The 20,080-nt window shown below is 36.4% G+C and overlaps 1 protein-coding gene and 1 pseudogene across 3 annotated transcripts in view; one reads left to right on the top strand and one right to left on the bottom strand.

Annotated features, from left to right (window-relative positions):
• The window catches only part of ATL1 (atlastin GTPase 1), a 107,406-nt gene that overhangs the window by 45,425 nt on the left and 41,901 nt on the right, over positions 1-20,080 (bottom strand). For all 3 annotated transcript variants that reach the window (XM_069091942.1, XM_069091941.1, XM_069091940.1), the window contains one exon: positions 11,748-11,804. In XM_069091942.1, coding sequence (XP_068948043.1) covers positions 11,748-11,804 — 57 coding nt within the window. The remainder of the gene's footprint in view (positions 1-11,747; positions 11,805-20,080) is intronic.
• On the top strand, positions 8,215-9,351 carry LOC138164271 (heterogeneous nuclear ribonucleoprotein H-like; annotated as a pseudogene).

Here is a 20,080-nt window from a genome sequence, read left to right as displayed (position 1 = left end):
ACAACTCTGATGGTCTGGCCACATTGTTCGAATGCCAAATGTATGTTTGCCTAACAGACTATTTTATGGAGAACTCACTCAAGGAAGGCATTCACAGGTGGTCAGAAGAAGCAATACAAGGAAACTCTCAAGGTTTCTCTGAAGACTTTTTTAATGTATTGCATGACATGGGAGATACTGCACAGGACTTCCCTGCATTGTACATGCACGTTAAAGAAGGCACTGTACTCTAATAGTGAAGCAGAATTACAGTAGTTCAGAAGAAACGTGAGATGCACAGATTTAGAGCCATATCCACCCCAAATGTTCTATAAACTATTTGTGCATGAGCTATTGGTGCTCTACCAAGGAAGAGCCTTCCAAGCTTGTATTGGTCTCATCAGGCACAGTTGGACACACTTTACCTTGAGTCCAACATAGTGATGAGATTTTGGTCCTCTTTGGGAAGAAAGGACAACTGACCAAACAGTTTCTGCCACAGTATGTTCTAGTTTCCCCAGCAGGTTTTGTCAAAAAATGAACCTTTATATGAATAGCTGCAGTCATTGAGTTTAGAGAACATCAGCATACCAGATTAAATTTCTTCTGTATGGTGTCTCTTCATTGATCTCTTATTTTTGAAAATTAATACTAAATTATTTTGATGATTATCCTTTTTAGTTTCATTTGAAATTCAGTACTGCTGGATATCCTTCCTTGCCACATTTATTCATTATTTCCCTTGATGTTTTTTACTTTTTGTTCCCACAAATGAATTAAAAAATATATTTTTCCAGTTCTAGAAAGTAATCTTTGACTTCTTTTATTGGGATGGCATTTAATAAATAAATAAATTTTAGTAGTATTGTCATTTTTATTATATTGGCTTTGCCTAATCATATATAATTAATATTTCTTCAATTAAACAAAGACCCTAATACACCTGTCTTTTATTTTGTAAAGAGTGCTTTATGCTTAAATTCATGTCATTTCTGCAGGTGTCTTGATAGGTATGTTCACAAATATTTTATTCCTTCTCTAGTTATCTTGAATGAAATGTCTCTTGTATATTCCTGATGAGTTTTATTGGTAACATACAGAAATGATGATTTATTTGGATTTATTTCCATTCTGCAACTCTGCTGAAGCAATTGTTTCAACTAATTTTTAGTTTACTCTCTAGTGATCTCTATGTAAACAATTATATCATCTGGAAAAAAGAGATCATTTTATTTCTTCCTTAGATGTGCTTATTCCTTCAATTTTTTCCTTGAATTTTTTTCCTTGAAATTTCCATTCCCCCCCCCCTTTTTTTTTTTTGCTATAGCTAGTATTTCTAGCACTATACCAAATAATACTTGACTTTATAGGAATGATCTTTAGTTTTCCTCCATTACACAGAATATTGACTTTTGGCTTTAGGTAGATAGTATTTACCATATTAAGGAAAGTTTCATTTATTCCTTTATTTTATAATTTGTTTTTTATTTTATGTGAATGGATACAAAACTTTTTCTACATCTATCAATGATTCTATTTTTCTTGTTATTCATATGTTCTATTATGTTTTTAATTTTCATAATACTGAACCAACATTGCATTCCTGGTATAAATCCAACCTGGTCATCATGTTATAGCCTCTTTGCCAATATTTTCTAAGTTTTTGTGCTGATATTCATTTGAGGTCTATACTAAGAGTCCTCTATTTCATTAAACATCCATTTTCCACCAGTAGGATTACACTCAGTTTTGCTAGGTAAATTTTCTTGATTGTAAACCTATTTTTCTTTTTTGCTTTATCATTCTAAGTTGACCTCTTCTTCATAGCTGCCAAATCTTATATCCCACTAAGATCTCCCTGGTACTAGAAATATTGATTCCTCTTTATTCCTCATGACTTGTAGTATTTTTTTTTTACCTGGAAGCTCTAGGTTTGGGTTATGACATTTCTCTATGTTTTCATTTGGGAGGAAATCCAATTTTTCTTAAATTATTGCTCCACATTCCTGTTCAGTATGCTAACTGACTTTAAATTCATTTGGGGGAATTTATGGTGATGATCCTGGTACAACTCTTCTGTCATGATGGAATGGGTCCTGTGTTTACCTGAACTTTACTATCTGCCTACATTGGCTTCTGGTCATCTTTTGTGTAGCTCTAGACTAGTTGGAAGTAATTCTATTTCTTTTTCTTTTTTTTATTATAATGGGGATGGGAGATTGACACGTGCACAAAGCCTTACTGATGCCACTCCCCATGGAGAAATGGTTAGGAAGCCTGCTTCTGAGAAAGTATGGTGAAAGATAGTAGAAGTACTTTGGAGACTATGGAGCATGTATAGACATTATGTAAACTGGATCTAGTCTGTCTCTTTTATTGACTACAATTGCAGAACTGGAACTGGAGTTGTCTTCAAAAGATTGTAGTTTGCCTTCCTCTGACATAAATATGTGACCCTGTGAAAATTACCTCAGTCCTTTACTTCAACATTGTTCTTTTATTTTAGGTGAATGAGATTAATCTACAGGCTCCAACTTTGTGAATTTGAGAAGTTCTGGAGAGAGAGGTGGGGAAATATGGGGATTCTGGGAGTTGAGTCCATACTTTTTTTTTTTGTAGCCAGTCCAGCACTTATGCCCTGACAAGTAAGTGCATCTCCTGTAGAATATTTCCTGGAGGATATGGACAACAGTTGCAAAAGATGAAAAGGAATGGATGCATTTCAATATGTACTACTGGAGGTAGTACTAACAAAAGACCCATCAAAGTATCACCTTTACATTTTTTTTCCCAGCCCAAGTAAACATAAGACAATCAGTAATTTTCTCAGTGGAGTTCTACATTCCTGTTTCACATTAATTGGAAGCACTCTTAATAGTTTCTTCACTAAGATCCTAAAGTGGTGAGATTCAAGGTATATTACAAGTACTTTAAAAAAAATTAATGTTTGCATGTTTGGAAATGTTGCTTCAAAGAGAGATTATGAGAAAGAGGGTCTACATTGGCTTCTGAAACTCTAGGAATTTTACATTTTTAATAACTATGATCTTAAAATGTACATCATTTCTTCCTTTTTTCATTATGTCATTTGACATTTTAGATAATTTATCCCTTCATATCAATTTGATATTATTTTGAATCCTACAAAGTATCCCATTGATTCTTTGACTGACATAGAATTAAAATTGTGAATTAGCTTTAGTGTTATTGTCATTTTTATTATATTGACATGACCCAGCCATGTGTACTTAATATTCCTCTGGCTATTTAAGTTTTCATCTATTTCTTTTAAAAAATTAATTATTTTTTAGCTTTCAGCATTTGTTTCCATAAGCTTTTGAGATTTACATTTTCTGAGAAGAGCCAAATCTATCAAAGTTGGTCATTGCACAATGTGGCTGTAACTGTCTACAATGTTATCTTGGTTCTGCTTGCTTCTCTCAGAATCAGATCATATAAGTCTTTCCAGGTTTTTCTGAAAGTCCAGCTGCTCATAATTTCTTATAGCACAGCAGTATTCCAATATGTTCACATTCGACAACTTGTTCAGTCATTCCCCAATTGATGGGCATCCTTTCAATTTGCAATTCTTAGCCACCACAAAAAAAGCTACTATAAATATTTTTGTACATGTGGGTCATTTTCCTGTTTTTATGATCTTTTTGGGACATGACCCTAGAAGTGATATTGCTGAGTCAAAATGTATACACATTTTTTTTGCTTTTTTTTTTTGGAGGGCAATTGGGGTAAAGTGACTTGCCCAAAGTCACACAGCTAGTAAAGCATGTCAAGCGTCTGAGGCCATATTTGAACTCAGGTCTTCCTGACTCCAGGGCCGGTGCTCTATTCATTGCACCATCTAGCCAACCCTGGGTATACACATTTTGATAGCCCTTTGGGGATAGTTCAGAATTGCTCTCCCGAATGGTTGGATCAGTTCACAACTCCACCAACAGTGGAGTAGTGTTCCAATTTTCCCACATCTTCACCAGCATTTATCATTTTCCTGTTTTGTCATGTTAGCCAACCTGATAGGTGTGATATGGTACCTAAGAGTTATTTTTATTTGTATTTCTCTAATCAATAGTGATTTAGAACATTTTTTCATGTGATTATAGATAGCTTTAGTTTCTTCATCTGAAAACTGCCTGTTCATATCCTTTGACTATTAATCAATTGGGGAATGACTTATTTTCTTATAAATATGACGTAGTTCTCTCTGCGTGTTTTAGAAATGAGGTCTTTATCAGAGACACTGGTTGTAAAAAATTCTTTCCCAATTTTCTGCTGATCTCCTAATTTTGGTTGCATTGGCTTTGTTTGTGCAAAAACTTTTCAATTTAATGTAACCAAAATTAGCCATTTTGCATTCCGTTGTGTTTTCTGTCTCTTGTTTGGTCATAAATTCTTCTGTTCTCCATTGATCTGACAGGTAAACTATTCCTTGCTCTCCCAGCTTGCTTATAATATCAGCCTTTATTTCTAAGTCATGTATCCATTTTGACTTGATTTTGGTTTATGGCTCTATTTCTTTAAGGAACATTTTGTGATTGAATCTATACAAGTATCTCTATGCATGTCTCATGTTAGAACTACAGTCTCCTGTGAGAGGGGGAGGAAGAGGCAAATGTCTTCCACCTTGTCACACACATCTCCTGCCTGATCTTCAGCCTCCAGTGGGAAAATGAAGTGGAGAGGTGAGCACCTCTCTCATCTAATACCCCATCTATTTCCTGTCTCATCTCCAACTTTCTACAGGAAGAGGAGAAGTGCTGTTCCATCTTACCTGTGTCCTCTTGTTCAAACATATAGAGGGGGCACCATTTCATCAAGTTTCCATCCTAGTCTCCTGTCCTGGGGAAGGAAACAATCACCACTTTTTCTGATTCAAATTCTTGCCTCCTCACCCAAATTGCCCAAAGCTCTGAAAGACATCCACCTTTAGACTGTAATGCTATTTACTTTGAAAGCCTCTTTAAAAATATCTCATTTAAAGATTAAGAAATTCAGAGAAGATTCTGGGAAGATGGAAGAGTAGGACAGAAAATTCCAAGCTCACAAGATTTCCACCACAAAAGGAATGAAATAGAACCTCAGGGCAAACACATCGAAGTAAAAATAAATGAGAGTAGGGCCAGAAAAGGGGTCCTCCTGGGACAATTGGAGAAGATCTGAAGAAAAGTCCCAGCATGAATGTGAAGAGTAAATACCTCCAGGCCAGGTCCTAGGTCTGCTTAAACAACAAGGGGCAAGCCCTAAGATTAGCTGGGTTGGGAGGCAGCCTCCACCCAAGCTATAGGAACTTTTATCCCCACCTTCACCCCCCTTCTCCCTTCTCTCACCTTGCCAGTGTGGGGTGTTGGGCATCTAGGTCAGGGAAGATCAAGGGAACCTCTGCTGACAAGGAATGCCAGACCCAGCTGTGCTACAGAGGTACATGAGGGGCAAGAAGAAATCAGCACATGCAAGGTGAGTGCAAAAGCAGTGGGGCCAGATGCCTAAAGGGCTATAAAACCATGCATTGCCTTTGACCTAGTAATACCACTACTAGGTCTATATCCCAAAAGAGATAAAAGCAAAAAGGAAAAGGACCTATATGTACAAAAATATTTATAGCAGCTCTTTTCTGGGGATAAGGAATTAGAAATTGAGGGGATGCACATCAGTTGGGGAATGGCTGAACAAGTTGTGATATGTAATTATGATGGAACACTATCGTACAATAGGAAATGATGATGAAGATTGTCTTGGGAAAAACCTGGAAAGACTTGCATGGGTTGATGCAAAGTGAAATGTACTGGGTATAAAGTAGCAGCAATATCATCTGATCAATTGTGAATGATTCAACTATTCTTAGCAATACAACAATCCATGACAACTCTGAAGGACTTAGGATGAAGAATGTTATTCATCCTCAGAGAAAGAATTGGTGTCTGAGTACAGACTGAAGCATACTTTTTTTTTAACTTTATTTTTCTTGAGGTTTTTTTTGGTCAATGTTTTCTTTTACAACATGACTATTATGGATATGTTTTGCATGCTTGCACATATATAACCTATATGGAATTGCTTGGCTTCTCCATGGGGGGTGAAGGAGGAAGGGAGAGAATTTGGAACTCAAAATTTTAAAAACAAATATTAAAAATTGTTCTTACATGTAACTGGGGAAAATGAAATACTAATAATTTTTTAAAAAGCAGTGGGACTGGGATTTCACTGGCACTTACAGGAGGCTGGAGGTCTTGGTTTTGGTTCCAGGACAGAGGGAAAAACTGAAAAAGGAGGATCTGAGGACAGAGTCACCATCCCCTAAACCCCAGAGATTATAAAAATTAAGCTGCTGCAGATAAAAAAAATTGCACAGGCAAAGAAGAAAGAATCCAACCATAGAGATTTACTATGGTATTAGAGAAGACCAGGGTTCATTTTGAGAGGAGGACAGGGAAACAAAGGAATCCTCTTCTACCCTCAAGAGTTAATGTCAAATAGTCACCTGCTCAAAAAGAATTCACAGAAGAACTTAAAAAAGACTTTAAAAATCAAATGAAAGAGATTAAGGAAAAACTAAAAAAAAAAAAAAAAAAAGGACAATCCAAGAAAAACAAGAAGATTGTGAAAAGAAAGGAGAAAGGCAGTCTAATAGAAAAAAAGATCCAGAATCTTAAAAGAAGAAAATGACTCCTTGAAAATCAGAAGAAACAAGTAGGCATAGGTGATAAGGAAAAACATTCCAGGCATGGGGGTACAGCCACAGAAAGTGCCTGGAGTTGAAAGAGAGTTCACTATCCTAGGTAATCAGAACCTTGAAAGCTGTTCACAGCAGCAGTCCTCTGAAGAGCTGTTCATGCTTGGCTTTACAGGAATTGAGGATGATTCTTAGGTTGCAAACTTGAGGGATGAGAAAGATGGTGTTGCTCTCTACAGTAACAGGGAAAGGAGGAAGTAGGAAGGTTTAGTAGGAAAGATAATGAGCTCAGTTTGGGGCATGTTTGCTTTGAGATGTCAATTAATATGTTCAGTTTGCTAGTTGTAGTCATATAGTTCCTGGGTTTGTCTTCACAGGTAGACTCCCAAGTATTTTATGTTGTTTATGGTTATTTTAAGTGGAATTTCTTTTTCTAACTCTTCCTGCTGGACTTTGATGCTGATAAAAAGAAATGCTGGTGATTTACGTGGGTTTATTTTGTTTCCTGCCACTTTGCTAAAGTTGTTAATAATTTCAAGTAGATTTTCAGTTGATTCTTTAGAATTTCCTAAGTATAACATCATATTATCTGCAAAGAGTGATAGTTTTGTTTCCTCATTGCCCATTCTAATTTTAATTTCTTTTTCTCTTATAGTTTACATTTCTAGTATATTATTTAATATTGCAATAGTTGTAGTAACAATAATAATAATAATAAAGCTGATAATGGGCATTATCGCTTCACTCTGATTTTATTAGGGAGGCTCCTAGCTTACCCCATTACAGATAATGTTTGCTGATGGCTTTAGATAAATATTACTTATCATTTTAAGGTAAGCTTCATTTATTCCTATGTTCTCTAGTGTTTTTAATTAGAATAGGTGCTATATTTTTTTCAAAGGCTTTTCCCACATCTGTTGAGATAATTCTACGATTTCTGTTGGTCTTGTTATTGATATGGTCAATTATGCTGATAGCTTTCTTAATGTTGAACCAGCCTTGCATTCCTGGTAAAATCCCATGTCATGCCATATTGTATGATCTTTGTGATAAATTACATTTATGCCTTTTGCTAGTATTTTATTTAAAATAAATTTAGGATTCTCCATAGGCCTTGCGCCTGTGTTGGCAGCAGGTCGAGGGGAGGAGGAGGTGGACTGCATGGTCCTAGGCCTCTATGCTCCTGGCAGCTTCCTGGGGGGAGCTACTGTTGCTGCAAATCTTACACCGGTGCCTAGAGGGAGGAAGTGAAGGTTTCACTTTGTGTCCTTACACGATGAAAATTGCAAAACGACAGTATCTTGCTTACAAGAAGTGGAGTGGAGGTGCCTAGCTAGCATTAGCGAAAGGCTTTTTTTCCCCTTGGATCCTTATGGTTCTTATCATTCTCCCAAAGTAGGACTGCTTGGAAATGCATCTGCATTGCTTCGACAAGAATTGAATGTCTCCTGATAAACATTTGACTGTCTTCTACATAGCAAAAGTGTCATGGAAAAGGCTGGTATGAATTTTTGTTTAGGACAGAAGAAAGCTGAATTTTTCCCCCTGAATACAAAATTCAAAATGGGGCATCAGACATTTGTTTCATTTATACCTGAGGAGGCAGACCAAGCGAAGAAGCATGTTGAACTTGAATCAGAAGATGAAGTCAAATTGGCAGTGACAAAAGACAGAGCAACCATGGGTCATAAACATGTTGAAGTATTCAAGTCAAACAATGGTGAAATGGATTGGTCCAAATAGTCCTGACACTGCCAGTGATGGATTTGTGCACCTCAAAGGACTCCAGTTTGACTGTAGCAAGGAAGGTGTTGTTCAGTGTTTTTCAGGGTTGGAAATTGTACCAAATAGAATAGCATTGCCAGTGGATTTTCAGGGGAGCAGTACAGGGGAGGTCTTTGTGTAGTTTGCTTCACAGAAAATAGCTGAAAAGGCTCTAAATAAACACAAGGGAAAAACAGGGCACAGGAACATTGAAATCTTTATGAGCAACCCAGACAGAAATGCATACTCATTATGATACGCCTCAAAAATTAATGTCTATGCAGGGGCCGGGTCCTCATGACAGGCTTAGGGCTGGCAGAGTCCATAGTAGCATTGGCAGAGGAGCTGAGTTTGACAGAATGAGGCAAGGTGCTTATAGTGGAGAGTACGGAGGCTGTAATGACTACAATGCGTATGATGGCTTTGGGTTAGATAGATTTGGAAGATACCTCAATATTTTTAAGGAATTTCTGATCATAGATATGGAGATGGTGGATCCACTTTCCAGATTACACCACCTATTGTGTGCACATGAAGATTAACCTTAGAGCTCCTGAAAATGATATTTACAATTTTTTCTTACCACTCAATGCTCTTTGAGTAGACATTGAAATCGGACCTGATGGCAGAGTGATTGGATAAGCAGATGTTGAATTTGCTACTCATGAAGATGTTGTGGGAGTTATGTGAAATCACAAAGCAAATATGCAGCATAGATATGTAGAATTCTTGAATTCTATAGCAGGATCAAGCGTGGTGCTTATGGTAGCCAAATGATGGGAGGCACAGGCTTGTCAAAGCAGTCCAGTTATGGTGGTCTAGCTAGTCAGCAGCCGAATGGGGGTTATGGAGGAGGCTACAGTGGTCAAAGCAGCATGAGTGGATGTGACCAAGTTTTATAGGAAAACTCCAGTGATTTTTAGTTAAAGATTGCATAGGGAGCCAAGGAGTAATGAACAGCAGCTACTACAATAGCAGGAACCATGTATCTATGACAGTGACTGGAATGGGAGGGATGTCTGGCATGTCCAGTATGAGTGGTGGGTGGGGAATATAATCCTGATCATTGACCCTCGGTCAACTTTTTTTTAAAGAAAAAACAAACAAACAAAAACAAAGTTTAATAAGTTTTGTAATACAAGCTTGTAATTTATGCTTGCTATAAGTGAAATCAAGATTATTTTAAAAACTTTCAGGTTCAATATTTTTGAACACAGAAAAACATTTATCTAGGATATAATAACCAAGTTGAATAAAGAATACAACTGTTAAACAATTTTAGCTTTTCTCAGGGTAGTTATGTTGTAGGAGTTTACCTAAGCAATATGCATGTTTAGGTTAAAGCAGTTTCAATTTTGTTAAATGTTGCTCTTATACTACATTATTTGGAACACTGTTTGAGATACATGTTGGGAGACATGCTTTTTTGTAAAACAAATATAGGAGCTGTATCTGCAATTTAAAAGTGAAATATTTGTTATTTTTGTTCTAGTTTATTTCATTTACTATCCTGTAAAGCATGTACATTTAAGCTTTTTTTAAAAATTTAATGGCAACAATTTTGAGACACAATGCAGATACTTTAGGATTTAGTCTTGGTGTTTGTATTAAATTCTGAGGTCTTGATTTAAAAAAATAAAGAAATTTCGTAGGACTCCTTTGCCTAGTTTTCTTAATAGTTCATAAGGTATTGGGATTAATTGGTTTTTTTGGGGAGGGCAATTGGGGTGAAGTGACTTGCCCAAGGTCACACGGCCAGTTTTTGTGTTAAGTGTCTGAGGCCAGATTTGAACTCAGGTCCTCCTGACTCTAGGGCCAGGGCTCAATTCACTGCACCACCTAGCTGTCTCAGGGATTAATTGTTCTTTAAATGTTTCATACAATTTGCCTTGTGAATTCATCTGGTCCTGGGGAATTTTTCTTAGGAAGTTCATTGATGCCTTGTTCAATTTCTTTTTCTAAGATCAGGTTATTTAAATATTTTATTTCTTCTGTTAATCTAGGTAATTTATATATTTGTAGATACTCATCCATTTTATTTAGATTGTCAAATTTATTGGCATATAATTGGACAAAATTGCTCCTAATAATTCTTTTAGTTTCTTCTTCCTTGGTGGTGAATTCACCCATTTCATTTTTTTTTTGCTTTTTTTTTTGGAGGGGGGAAGGCAGGCAATTGAGGTTAAGTGACTTGCCCAAGGTCACACAGCTAATAAGCGTGTCAAGTGTCTGAAACCAGATTTGAACTCAGGTCCTCCTCACTCCAGGCCTGGTGCTCTAATTCACTGTGCCACCTAGTTGACCTTCTTTTCTTTTTTTGATCAAACTAACCAATGGTTTATCTATTTTATTGTTTTTTCCCATAAAGCCAGCTTCTAGTTTTATTTATTAGTTCAATGGTTTTCTTACTTTCAATTTTATTAATCTCTCCTTTGATTTTCAGGATTTCCAATTTGGTGTTTAACTGAAATTTTCAATTTGTTCTTTCTCCTTGTTTTTTAGTTGCAATGCCCAGTTTATTGATCTTCTTTTTCTCTATTTTATTGATCTAATCAATTAGAGATGCAAATCTTCCCCTAAGTACCCCTTTTGCTGCCTCAATTTGCTTAATAAATGACAGTCTCTTGAAACGTTTTAATTTCTTTTTTGGTAATTGGTATTTCTCACTAGGTGACAAATTACTTGATTTTAATCATAGCTGTTGAGTTTAGATGGCAGAGTGCATCATGGAATGACACTTTCTACTAAGGTCAGAAATTACCTTTGTACTTAGAAAGATTTCTCTATACTGTGACCTATGTCAAAGATTTGCCATCTTCTTTTTCCCTGGTTTTGTTTCCCATTTATTAATTGCTTCTCATGTAAAATAATAATGATGACAATAATAGCTAGCATTTTTATATAGCTTTAAGATTTGCAAAGTACTCCACAAATATAATCTCATTTGATCCTCATTTTGGGAGGTAGGTGTACTCATTATTTCCATTTTATATATGACAAATCTGAGGCAAATAAGGTTAAATGACTTGCCTAGGGTCACACATCTAGCTAAGGCTAGATTTGAACTCAGATCTACATCCTGACTCTGGTTCAGTGCTTAGCCTATTGCACCAGAAGGGATCAGGAAAATAAATCAAGGATAGTAAAAAGTGAAAAGGAACTGGAGACAAGAAAAAATCAAGAAATAATAGTTTTAATATTAACTCGATACTAGTATTTCTATTAACTATGAGGCAAATCATAGACAGTTTACACATGGCCCTTCTATTTCATATACTTGATTATCAAGAAAATAATCCAGTTTTATACAGAAACTAACCTGAAATGGCTTCAGAAATGTTTCTTCCATGGCCAGTCTACCATACTCAGTGAAAAGCTATGGAGGAGAAAAAGCAAAATAAAATACAGGCATACTTTAATACATACCAGGTTCTATTTTTATAGTCTTCCCTCCTCCAGTTTTGTTTTAAGACACAAACCTCCCATTTATAGATATAATAAATATGTGTTACATGATTATCAATCATTATGTATACATTTTGCACACAAACACATATACATACATACACACACATATGTATTCGATGTCCATACCCTATGAAACTCCATTATTGGGCATATATACCAAGGAAACCATTAATAAAAGGTTTCCATATATACGAGAACATTTATAGCAGAACTTTTTGTGAAAGAAAAAATTGAAAAAGAAGTAGATGTCCATCTGTTGGGGAAGGACTAAATAAATTGTGATACATGAATGTGATGGAATATTATTGTGCTGTAAGAAATGATGAATATGATGAATACAGATAATCTTAGAAAGATCTAAATGAGCTAATGAAGTGAAGTAGAACTGAGAAAACAATACACACAATGACAACATCAGTGTAAATGGAGAGAGCTACACACACACACATATACACACACACACAAATGTAGCAAAACTACAGAAATCAAATATGACTCAGATGAGGAAATATGAGAGGACACCTCCAACCCAGTGCTTTGTGAAGGTAGGAGGTTGCACATTGCACATGTTTTCTGAGTGTACGTTTTTATTATCATCTTGACAAGCATTAAAAAAGTAGAACTTTTTTGGAATAAACAGAAAAAAGGAAAAATTGAAACTCAATTATGTACACTTTAGTTTTTAAAGTATATATTAAATTAAACAAGATGTTTTCAATACTATCTATATTAAATTAAACAAGACATTTTCAATACTGTCTGTCCCCTTTTGAACTTATGTTCTCTCCAGTGCTTTTAAAACTGTTTCCCTAATGTTCTTTTCTTTCCTTTTCCTTTTTTTTTTGCAATATCATTACTCTCCCAATCACAACAGAAAAATCTTGCCACATAACAAAAGCATAGCAAAAAAAGTTATAATGGTTGTGACTAGAAATGTATATATCTTCTTGTATCTATATTCTGTAATCACATCACCAAGAGAAGGGAAGAATGTACCATCATCAGTATTCTGATGGTATGATTAGTTATTATATTAATCAGAGTTCTTTTGCTTATGGGGATAAATTGTGTAAATAATTCTCATTCTGCTCACCTTGCTGTATCAGTTCATATCTTTTTTTCTGAGATTCTCTGAATCCATAACTTTCATAATATTTTAGGGCACAGTAATATTGCATTACTTTCATATACCATATTTTATTCAGCCATTCTACAATTGATGGGCTCCAGTTCTCTAGTACTATATCATAAAGTGCTACTGTAAATATTTTTCTACATGTGTGTTCTTTTCTTCTAGGTTCCTCTAAATTCCAAAGAAAATCCCATCTTTTACAAGAAGCCTTTACCAAGTCCTTTTCATTCTAGTGCCTTCCCTCTCTTAATTATGTCATAGTTATGCTGTATATAACTTGCTTTGCATATTATTTGTTTGCATGATGTCTACCCCATTAGATTTGAAGCTCTTTTAGAGCAGATGCTGTCTTTCACTTCTTTTTTGTATCTCCAGTGCTTAGCATAGTGCCTGGCACACAGTAGGCACTTAATACATGTTTATTGATTAGTAGAGGCATCTTTGGATCCAAGAGTATGGAGAATTAACAAATTTGGGAATATAATTTCAAATTCCTTTCTAGAATGATTCACCCATAGTGCATTGTTGCGCTCTCTCTCTAGCATTCCCTCCAATAATTGTCATTTACTGTTTTTGTCATCTTTGTTAATTTGATGGATGCATGGTGGAATCTAAGAGTTGTAGTTTGCATTTCTCTTAATGTTATCGACTTATGAGCATTTTCTTCAATATATTTATTAGGTCTCTTGGAGTCTTATGCTGACATCTATCTCCCAAAGTTCTGCCCACTCCCCCTGTATCTTTGAGCTTTTTACCTTTGGTATTTCTATGGTTAGTGATTTAGAGTTAGTGATCTCATAGTCCTAGGGTCTCGGCTATTCCAATCTGAGCCCAGAAACACTGAGCTAATCTGGCCGGCACCATGCTGGTCCGGTCATGGTCTGCTGCCGTTCCCTGGCATTTATAAGAAAACCTTGGGGTCTTCTGACCATCCAGGGTCTTTCTTAGAGGAGAGTTCTACTCTCACTGCCTCTTGTAGCCTTGCAGGCTATACAAGTCTCTAGCTATCTTTGGTTCCCCCGGGAGGCTATTCTGTGCTGTTACTGCCTTTGTTGAGGGGGAGAATAAGGATGGCTGTCTTTGCACAGTACTAGGAAAAGAGTCAATTATTGTTATTTATGATTAGATTTCTGGTTATTTAGTCTGGTGCAAATTTCAAGACTTCTCTGAAGTAGGTGATCTAAGAGCTGAGTGGGTCATGTGAGAACTAAGTAACCTCCCTCCCTCATGCTGAGTGTTCATCTTGAATTGTCTTAACTCTTGACCTTGCACGTTGAGAATATTGACCTTTTTTTCCCCCTCCAGGTGTATTTTGTAATAATTTTGCCTAGCTCATTTATTTGGTAGATTAATTGGCATGGAGCTGAATCTATAATCCCCTCAAAAGGGGAACATGTTGACCCTCTAGTTCCTCAAGGGCGGTCCTTTGATTAAATACAACATTTCAGGAGTTTTTTGTGTGACTTTGATCATGAAGAGATTTATAAGAAGAAAGGTAACAGAATTGAGCTCCACGGAGGAGTGAGATGACTTGGGGGTAGGAGACCAAAGTGCCCCAACTGCTATGGGTATCTGCAGTCTTACATCCCAGGACTTCGTTGATGGATTGCTATAGGAAAGTGGTAGCTCTCCACATAACTAGAGAGCTTATGTTGGTAACTTGCAGGGAAGGTTGGGTAGAGAGAAACTACTGGTGATTTACTTCTTCCTGTCAACTGAATCATGAGATGCTTGTTTCCTGGTCCCCTAGATAACCACCGAGGAGAGGAAGAGAGAAAAAGATAAGAGATTTGTTTCTCTTGTGCTGCCATCCCCAAAAGGCAAGTGATTATCCTTTTGTTACCCTGACTGCTACCCTTAGAATTCTGGTGCTATTCCAATTGGTTTTTTTTTTTCATTTTTCAAATGCTTTATTAACTTCTGATTTACATCATTCATTTCTGCCAGATTTTGAGTTACAAATTTTCTCCCCGTTTTTCCCCTACCCACTGCCCCAAAATAGCAGTCCCACAGGATATCCCCTCCTCCAATCTGCTCTGTCCCATATCTTCTCCCATACCCCCTTCGACTTTCCAGTAGGGCATGGTGGATCTCTATGCCACAGTGTCTGTATATCTTATTTATATCTTATTTTGCAATTACATGTAATATAGTATTAATAATAGTATATATATATATATATATTTTAAACATTTGATTTTAAAACTTTAAATTCCAGAATCATTCCCTTCCTCCCTTGTCACCTACCCTTACTGGGAAGATAAGCAGTTCAGTATAGGTTGTACATATGTAGCTAATGCAAAACATTAATATAGTAGATATATTGTAAAAGACTGACTATATTTCCCTCCCTCCTATCCCACCTCCCACTTGTTCTATTCTCTACTTTGATACTGTCCCTTTTTTTTTTTTGCCTTGGAAATTTTTTATTACTATTTTATTTTCTTTAATTAATTTGTTTGTTTACTTTTAGTTTACAAGATTCAATTCCACAATTTCTTGAGTTTCACATTTTGTCCCCCTCCCTCCACTCCCCCCATGGCGGCATACAGTCAAGTATAGGATCTGTAAGTACTTTCACATTATACATTAGTCAGGTTATAAAGACAGAATGTATCAGATGGAATGAAAAATGGTAAAGAGGACATAAAACCAAACAAGAAAAGGAAAAAGATCAGGTATTTTGCTTCCATCTGGATATAAACTCAGTTCTTTCTCTGGATGCACATATTTCTCTCCATCATGAGTCTTTTGGGATTGACTTATGACTCTGGATTGCCGAGAAGAGTCCAGTCTATCAAAGTTGGTCATCACACATACATTGTGTCTGTAATTGTGTACAAATTTCTCATGGTTCTACTCTTCTCACTCAACATCGGTTTGTATAAGCCTCTCCAGGTAAATATAAAGACCGTCTGCTCCTCATTTCTTATAGCACAATAGTATTCCATAACATGCATATACCACAACTTGTTCAGCCATTCCCCAATTGATGGGCACCTCCTTAATTTCCAATTCTTTGCCACCACAAAAAGAGCTGCTATAAACATTTTTGTACATATGGGTCTTCCTCCCACTTCTATGATCTCTTTGGAATACAACCCTAGGAGTGGTATTGCTGGGTCAAAGGATATGAAATTATTTATAGCCCTTTGGGCATAATTCCAGATTGCTCTCCAGAAAGTCTGGATCAGTTCACAACTCCACCAGCAATGCATTAGTGTTCCAATTTGCCCACATCCTCTCCAGCATTTGTCATTTTCCTGTTTTGTCATCTTAGCCAATCTAACTGGTGAGATGTGGTACCTCAGAGTTGTTTTCATTTGCATTTCTCTAATCAATAGTGATTTAGAGCATTTCTTCATGTGCTTATAGATATCTTTAATTTCTTTCTCTGAAAATTGCCTGTTCATATCCTTTGACCATTTATCAATTGGGGAATAGCTTGTATTCTTATAAATTTGACTTAGTTCTTTGTATATTTTAGAAATGAGTCCTTTGTCAGAGACATAGGTTGTAAAAATTCTTTCCTGATTCCCCACCTCCCTCTTAATCTTGGTTACATTGCCTTTGTTTGTACAGAAGCTTTTCAATTTCATGTAGTAAAAAATATCCATTTTATAATGTTCCCTAATTCTTGTTTAGTCATAAAGTCTTTCCCTCTCCACAAATCTGACAGGTAAACTATTCCTTGTTTTCCAAGACTGCTTACAGTATCAACCTTTATACCTAGATCATGCACCCATTTAGACTTGATTTTGATATATGGTGTTAGATAATGGTCTATGCCCAGTTTCTGCCATACTATATTTTTCCCAGTTTTCCCAGTTTTTTTCTACAGTTTTCTATATTTTTTCTATAGTTTTCCCAGCAGTTTTTCTCAAATAGTGAATTCTTATCCCAAAAACTAGGGTCTTGGGGTTTATCAAACAATGGATTACTATAGTTGTTGACTTCTGAATCTTGTGTGCCTAATCTATTCCATTTATCCACTCCTCTATTCCTCAGCCAGTACCAAGTAGTTTTGATGACTGCTGCTTTATAATACAGATTGAAATCTGGTATAGCTAGTCCCCCTTCCCTAGCATTTCTTTTCATTGATTCCTTTGATATTCTGGACCGTTTATTCTTCCAAATGAATTTTGTTACTATTTTTTCTAGCTCTATAAAGTAGTTTTTTGGTAACTTGTTTGGTATGGCACTAAATATTGAATTTAATTTAGGTAAAATTGTCATTTTTATTATATTACCTCGACCCAGCCATGAGCAATTGGTATTTTTCCAATTAGTTAGATCTCACTTTATTTGTGTGAAAAGTGTTTTGTAGTTGTGGTCATATAGGTCCTGGGTTTGTTTTGGCAGGTAGATTCCCAAATATTTTATAATGTCTACAGTAACTTTGAATTGGATTTGTCTTTTTATCTCTTGCTGTTGAATTTCATTAGAGATATATAGGAATGCTGAGGATTTATGTGGGTTTATTTATTTTATATCCTGCAACTTTGCCAAATTTATTTATTGTCTCAAGTAGTTTTTTACTTGATTCTCTAAGTATATCATCATATCATCTACAGTTTTCCTTGAGAATTTCTTGGAGGATGATTTCTAGGTTCTTTCTTTGATCATGGCTTTCAGGTAGTCCAATAATTTTTAAATTATGTCTCCTGGATCTATTTTCCAGGTCAGTAGTTTTTCCAATGAGATATTTCACATTGCCATCTATTCTTTCATTTGTTTGGATCTGTTTTAACAGCATCTTGATTTCTCATAAAATTATTAGCTTCCATTTGCTCCAGTCTAATTGTGAAGGAATATTCTCCTCAGTGAGCTTTCGAGATTCTTTTTCCATCTGGCAAATTCAGCTTTTTAAAGCATTCTTTTCCTCATCGCCTTTTTGAGCCTCTTTTGCCATTTGAGTTAGTCTATTTTTTAAGGTGTGATTTTCCTCAGTCAGGCTGCTGACTCTCATTTTGTAATTTTCTTGCAGCATTCCCATTTCTCTTCCCAATTTTTCATCCACTTCTCTTATCTGCTTCTTAAGGTCCTCTCTGGCCTGTAACCAGCTCATATTTTTCTTGGAAGCTTTTGGTGCAGGAATTCTGACTTCACTGTCTTCCTCCTGTTCCATGGTTTGATCCTTTTTGTCCCCAAAATAGGAGTCTAATGTTAGAGTCCTTTGCCTGGTCATGTTGCCACTCAATTACTTGACTTTTGGACTTTTTGCCACAGTAGGACTCTGCCACCAGACAGGGGAGCTTTGTTCCCAACAATTGGGTTTTCTCAGCTGCCAGAGGTATTAGTTGGGTGTACTCTCTGAAGCTTCCACACACTTTGGCAAGCTGGTCACACATTCCAGGACCTCCACCCTAGACCGCAATCCGGATCCAAGCAGGTTAAAGCAAGAGCAATTACCCCTTATACTGGTTGCTTGGTCCCCCTACACTCTGCAGGCCAGGAGCTGAAGCTGCCATGTGGCGGCGTCTGTGCCCATACACTCACAACTACTTGGTCCCAAAGTCCACACTGCACTGACCTCTCACTTTGTCCTTAGCATGTATGTGTTGATAATTCTGGACTGCCACAGCTGCTGGTGATCTGGAGTCCTTCCAGCCAGTGGCTGGTCAGGCCCACCCTGGGGCTAAAACCATGGTGAGGGACTGGGCTTGGCTCCCAGAGCGCTGTGCTGGCCAATTCCTGCCAGCCTGCTGGACTGTCCTCAGAGGAAGGTTAGCTTCTCTGTGTCATTTTGTGGGTTCTGTAGCCCCAAAATTTGTTCAGAGTCCCCATTTATATGGATTAGAGGTGGTGGTAACTGCAGCTATGTGGAGGTCCTGTTTCTACTCTGCTATCTTGACTCCTCCCCACCTCTCTATTTCAATTATTTTATGTAAAAAATAAAGCCAGGGCCCACCAATATCCTAACTTCAGTGATTTAATGACTTTGACTTGGGAGTGAAATGGAAAGAAGTAATTCCCTTGATGAGGCAAGTGATTTTTTTTTTAACTCTCCAATAGGAACTGAGTTGAGATAGAATGAAGGAGGACCATGGAATCCCACAGGAAAGGGGAAACATTTTTTTAAATCATCCCCTAAATCAGTGGGGAAAGATATGTGAAGGAAGGTAGCCTAACTAAACCAGATCTCAAACAGTATTATAAAGTACTAATTATCAAAACAATATGGTACTGGCTAAGAAACAGAGTGGTAGATCACTGGAATAGATTAGATATACAATATACTACTATGTAAATGACCGCAGTAATTTAGTTTTTGATAAATGCAAAGATCCAAGCTTTTGGGACAAAAACTTCTTGGAAAATTGGAAAAGAGTATGGCAGAAACTAGGTATAGACCAGCATTTCACACCATATACCAAGTTAAGGTCAAAATGGGTGCACTATTTTTAAACATAAAGGGTGACACCAAAAGCAAAATTAATGGATTAATTTCCTTGTCTGATCTGTGGGGGAGGGAAGATTTTACAGCCTAACAAATCATAGAGAGCATTACAAGATGTAAACTGGATAATTTTGATTATGTAAAATTAATGTTTTTTGCACAAACAAAACCAATGCAAACAAAATGAAAAGGAAAGCAGAAATTAGGGAAAAAATTTTTATATCAAATATCTCTGATAAAGGCCTAATTTCTCAAATATATAGAGAACTGAGTCAAATTTATAAGAATACAAGTCATTCCCCAATTGATAAATGGTTAAAGGATATGAACAGGCAGTGTTCCCATGAAAAAATCAAAGCTATATATAGTCATATTAAAATGCTCTAAATCACTATTGATTAAGAAATGCAAATTAAAAAAATTCTGAGGTCACTACTTCACACTCATCAAATTGGCTAATATGACAGAAAAGGAAAGTGATAAATGTTGGAAGAGATGTGGGAAATCTGGGACATTAATGCACTGCTGGTGGAGTTGTGAACTGATCCAACCATTCTGGAGAGCAATTTGGAACTATGCCCAAAGGGTTATCAAATTGTGTATACCCACCCTACTACTAGATCTGTATCCCAAAGAGATTCTAAAAATTGGA

The sequence above is a fragment of the Petaurus breviceps genome, unplaced genomic scaffold (assembly GCF_028583685.1).
Source record: "Petaurus breviceps papuanus isolate PSGF00001 unplaced genomic scaffold, PetGlider_PUasm1.0 189, whole genome shotgun sequence".
NCBI lineage: Eukaryota > Metazoa > Chordata > Mammalia > Diprotodontia > Petauridae > Petaurus > Petaurus breviceps.
The sequence above is the reverse complement of the archived record's forward strand: the minus strand, read 5'-3'. Positions and strand labels throughout refer to the sequence as shown.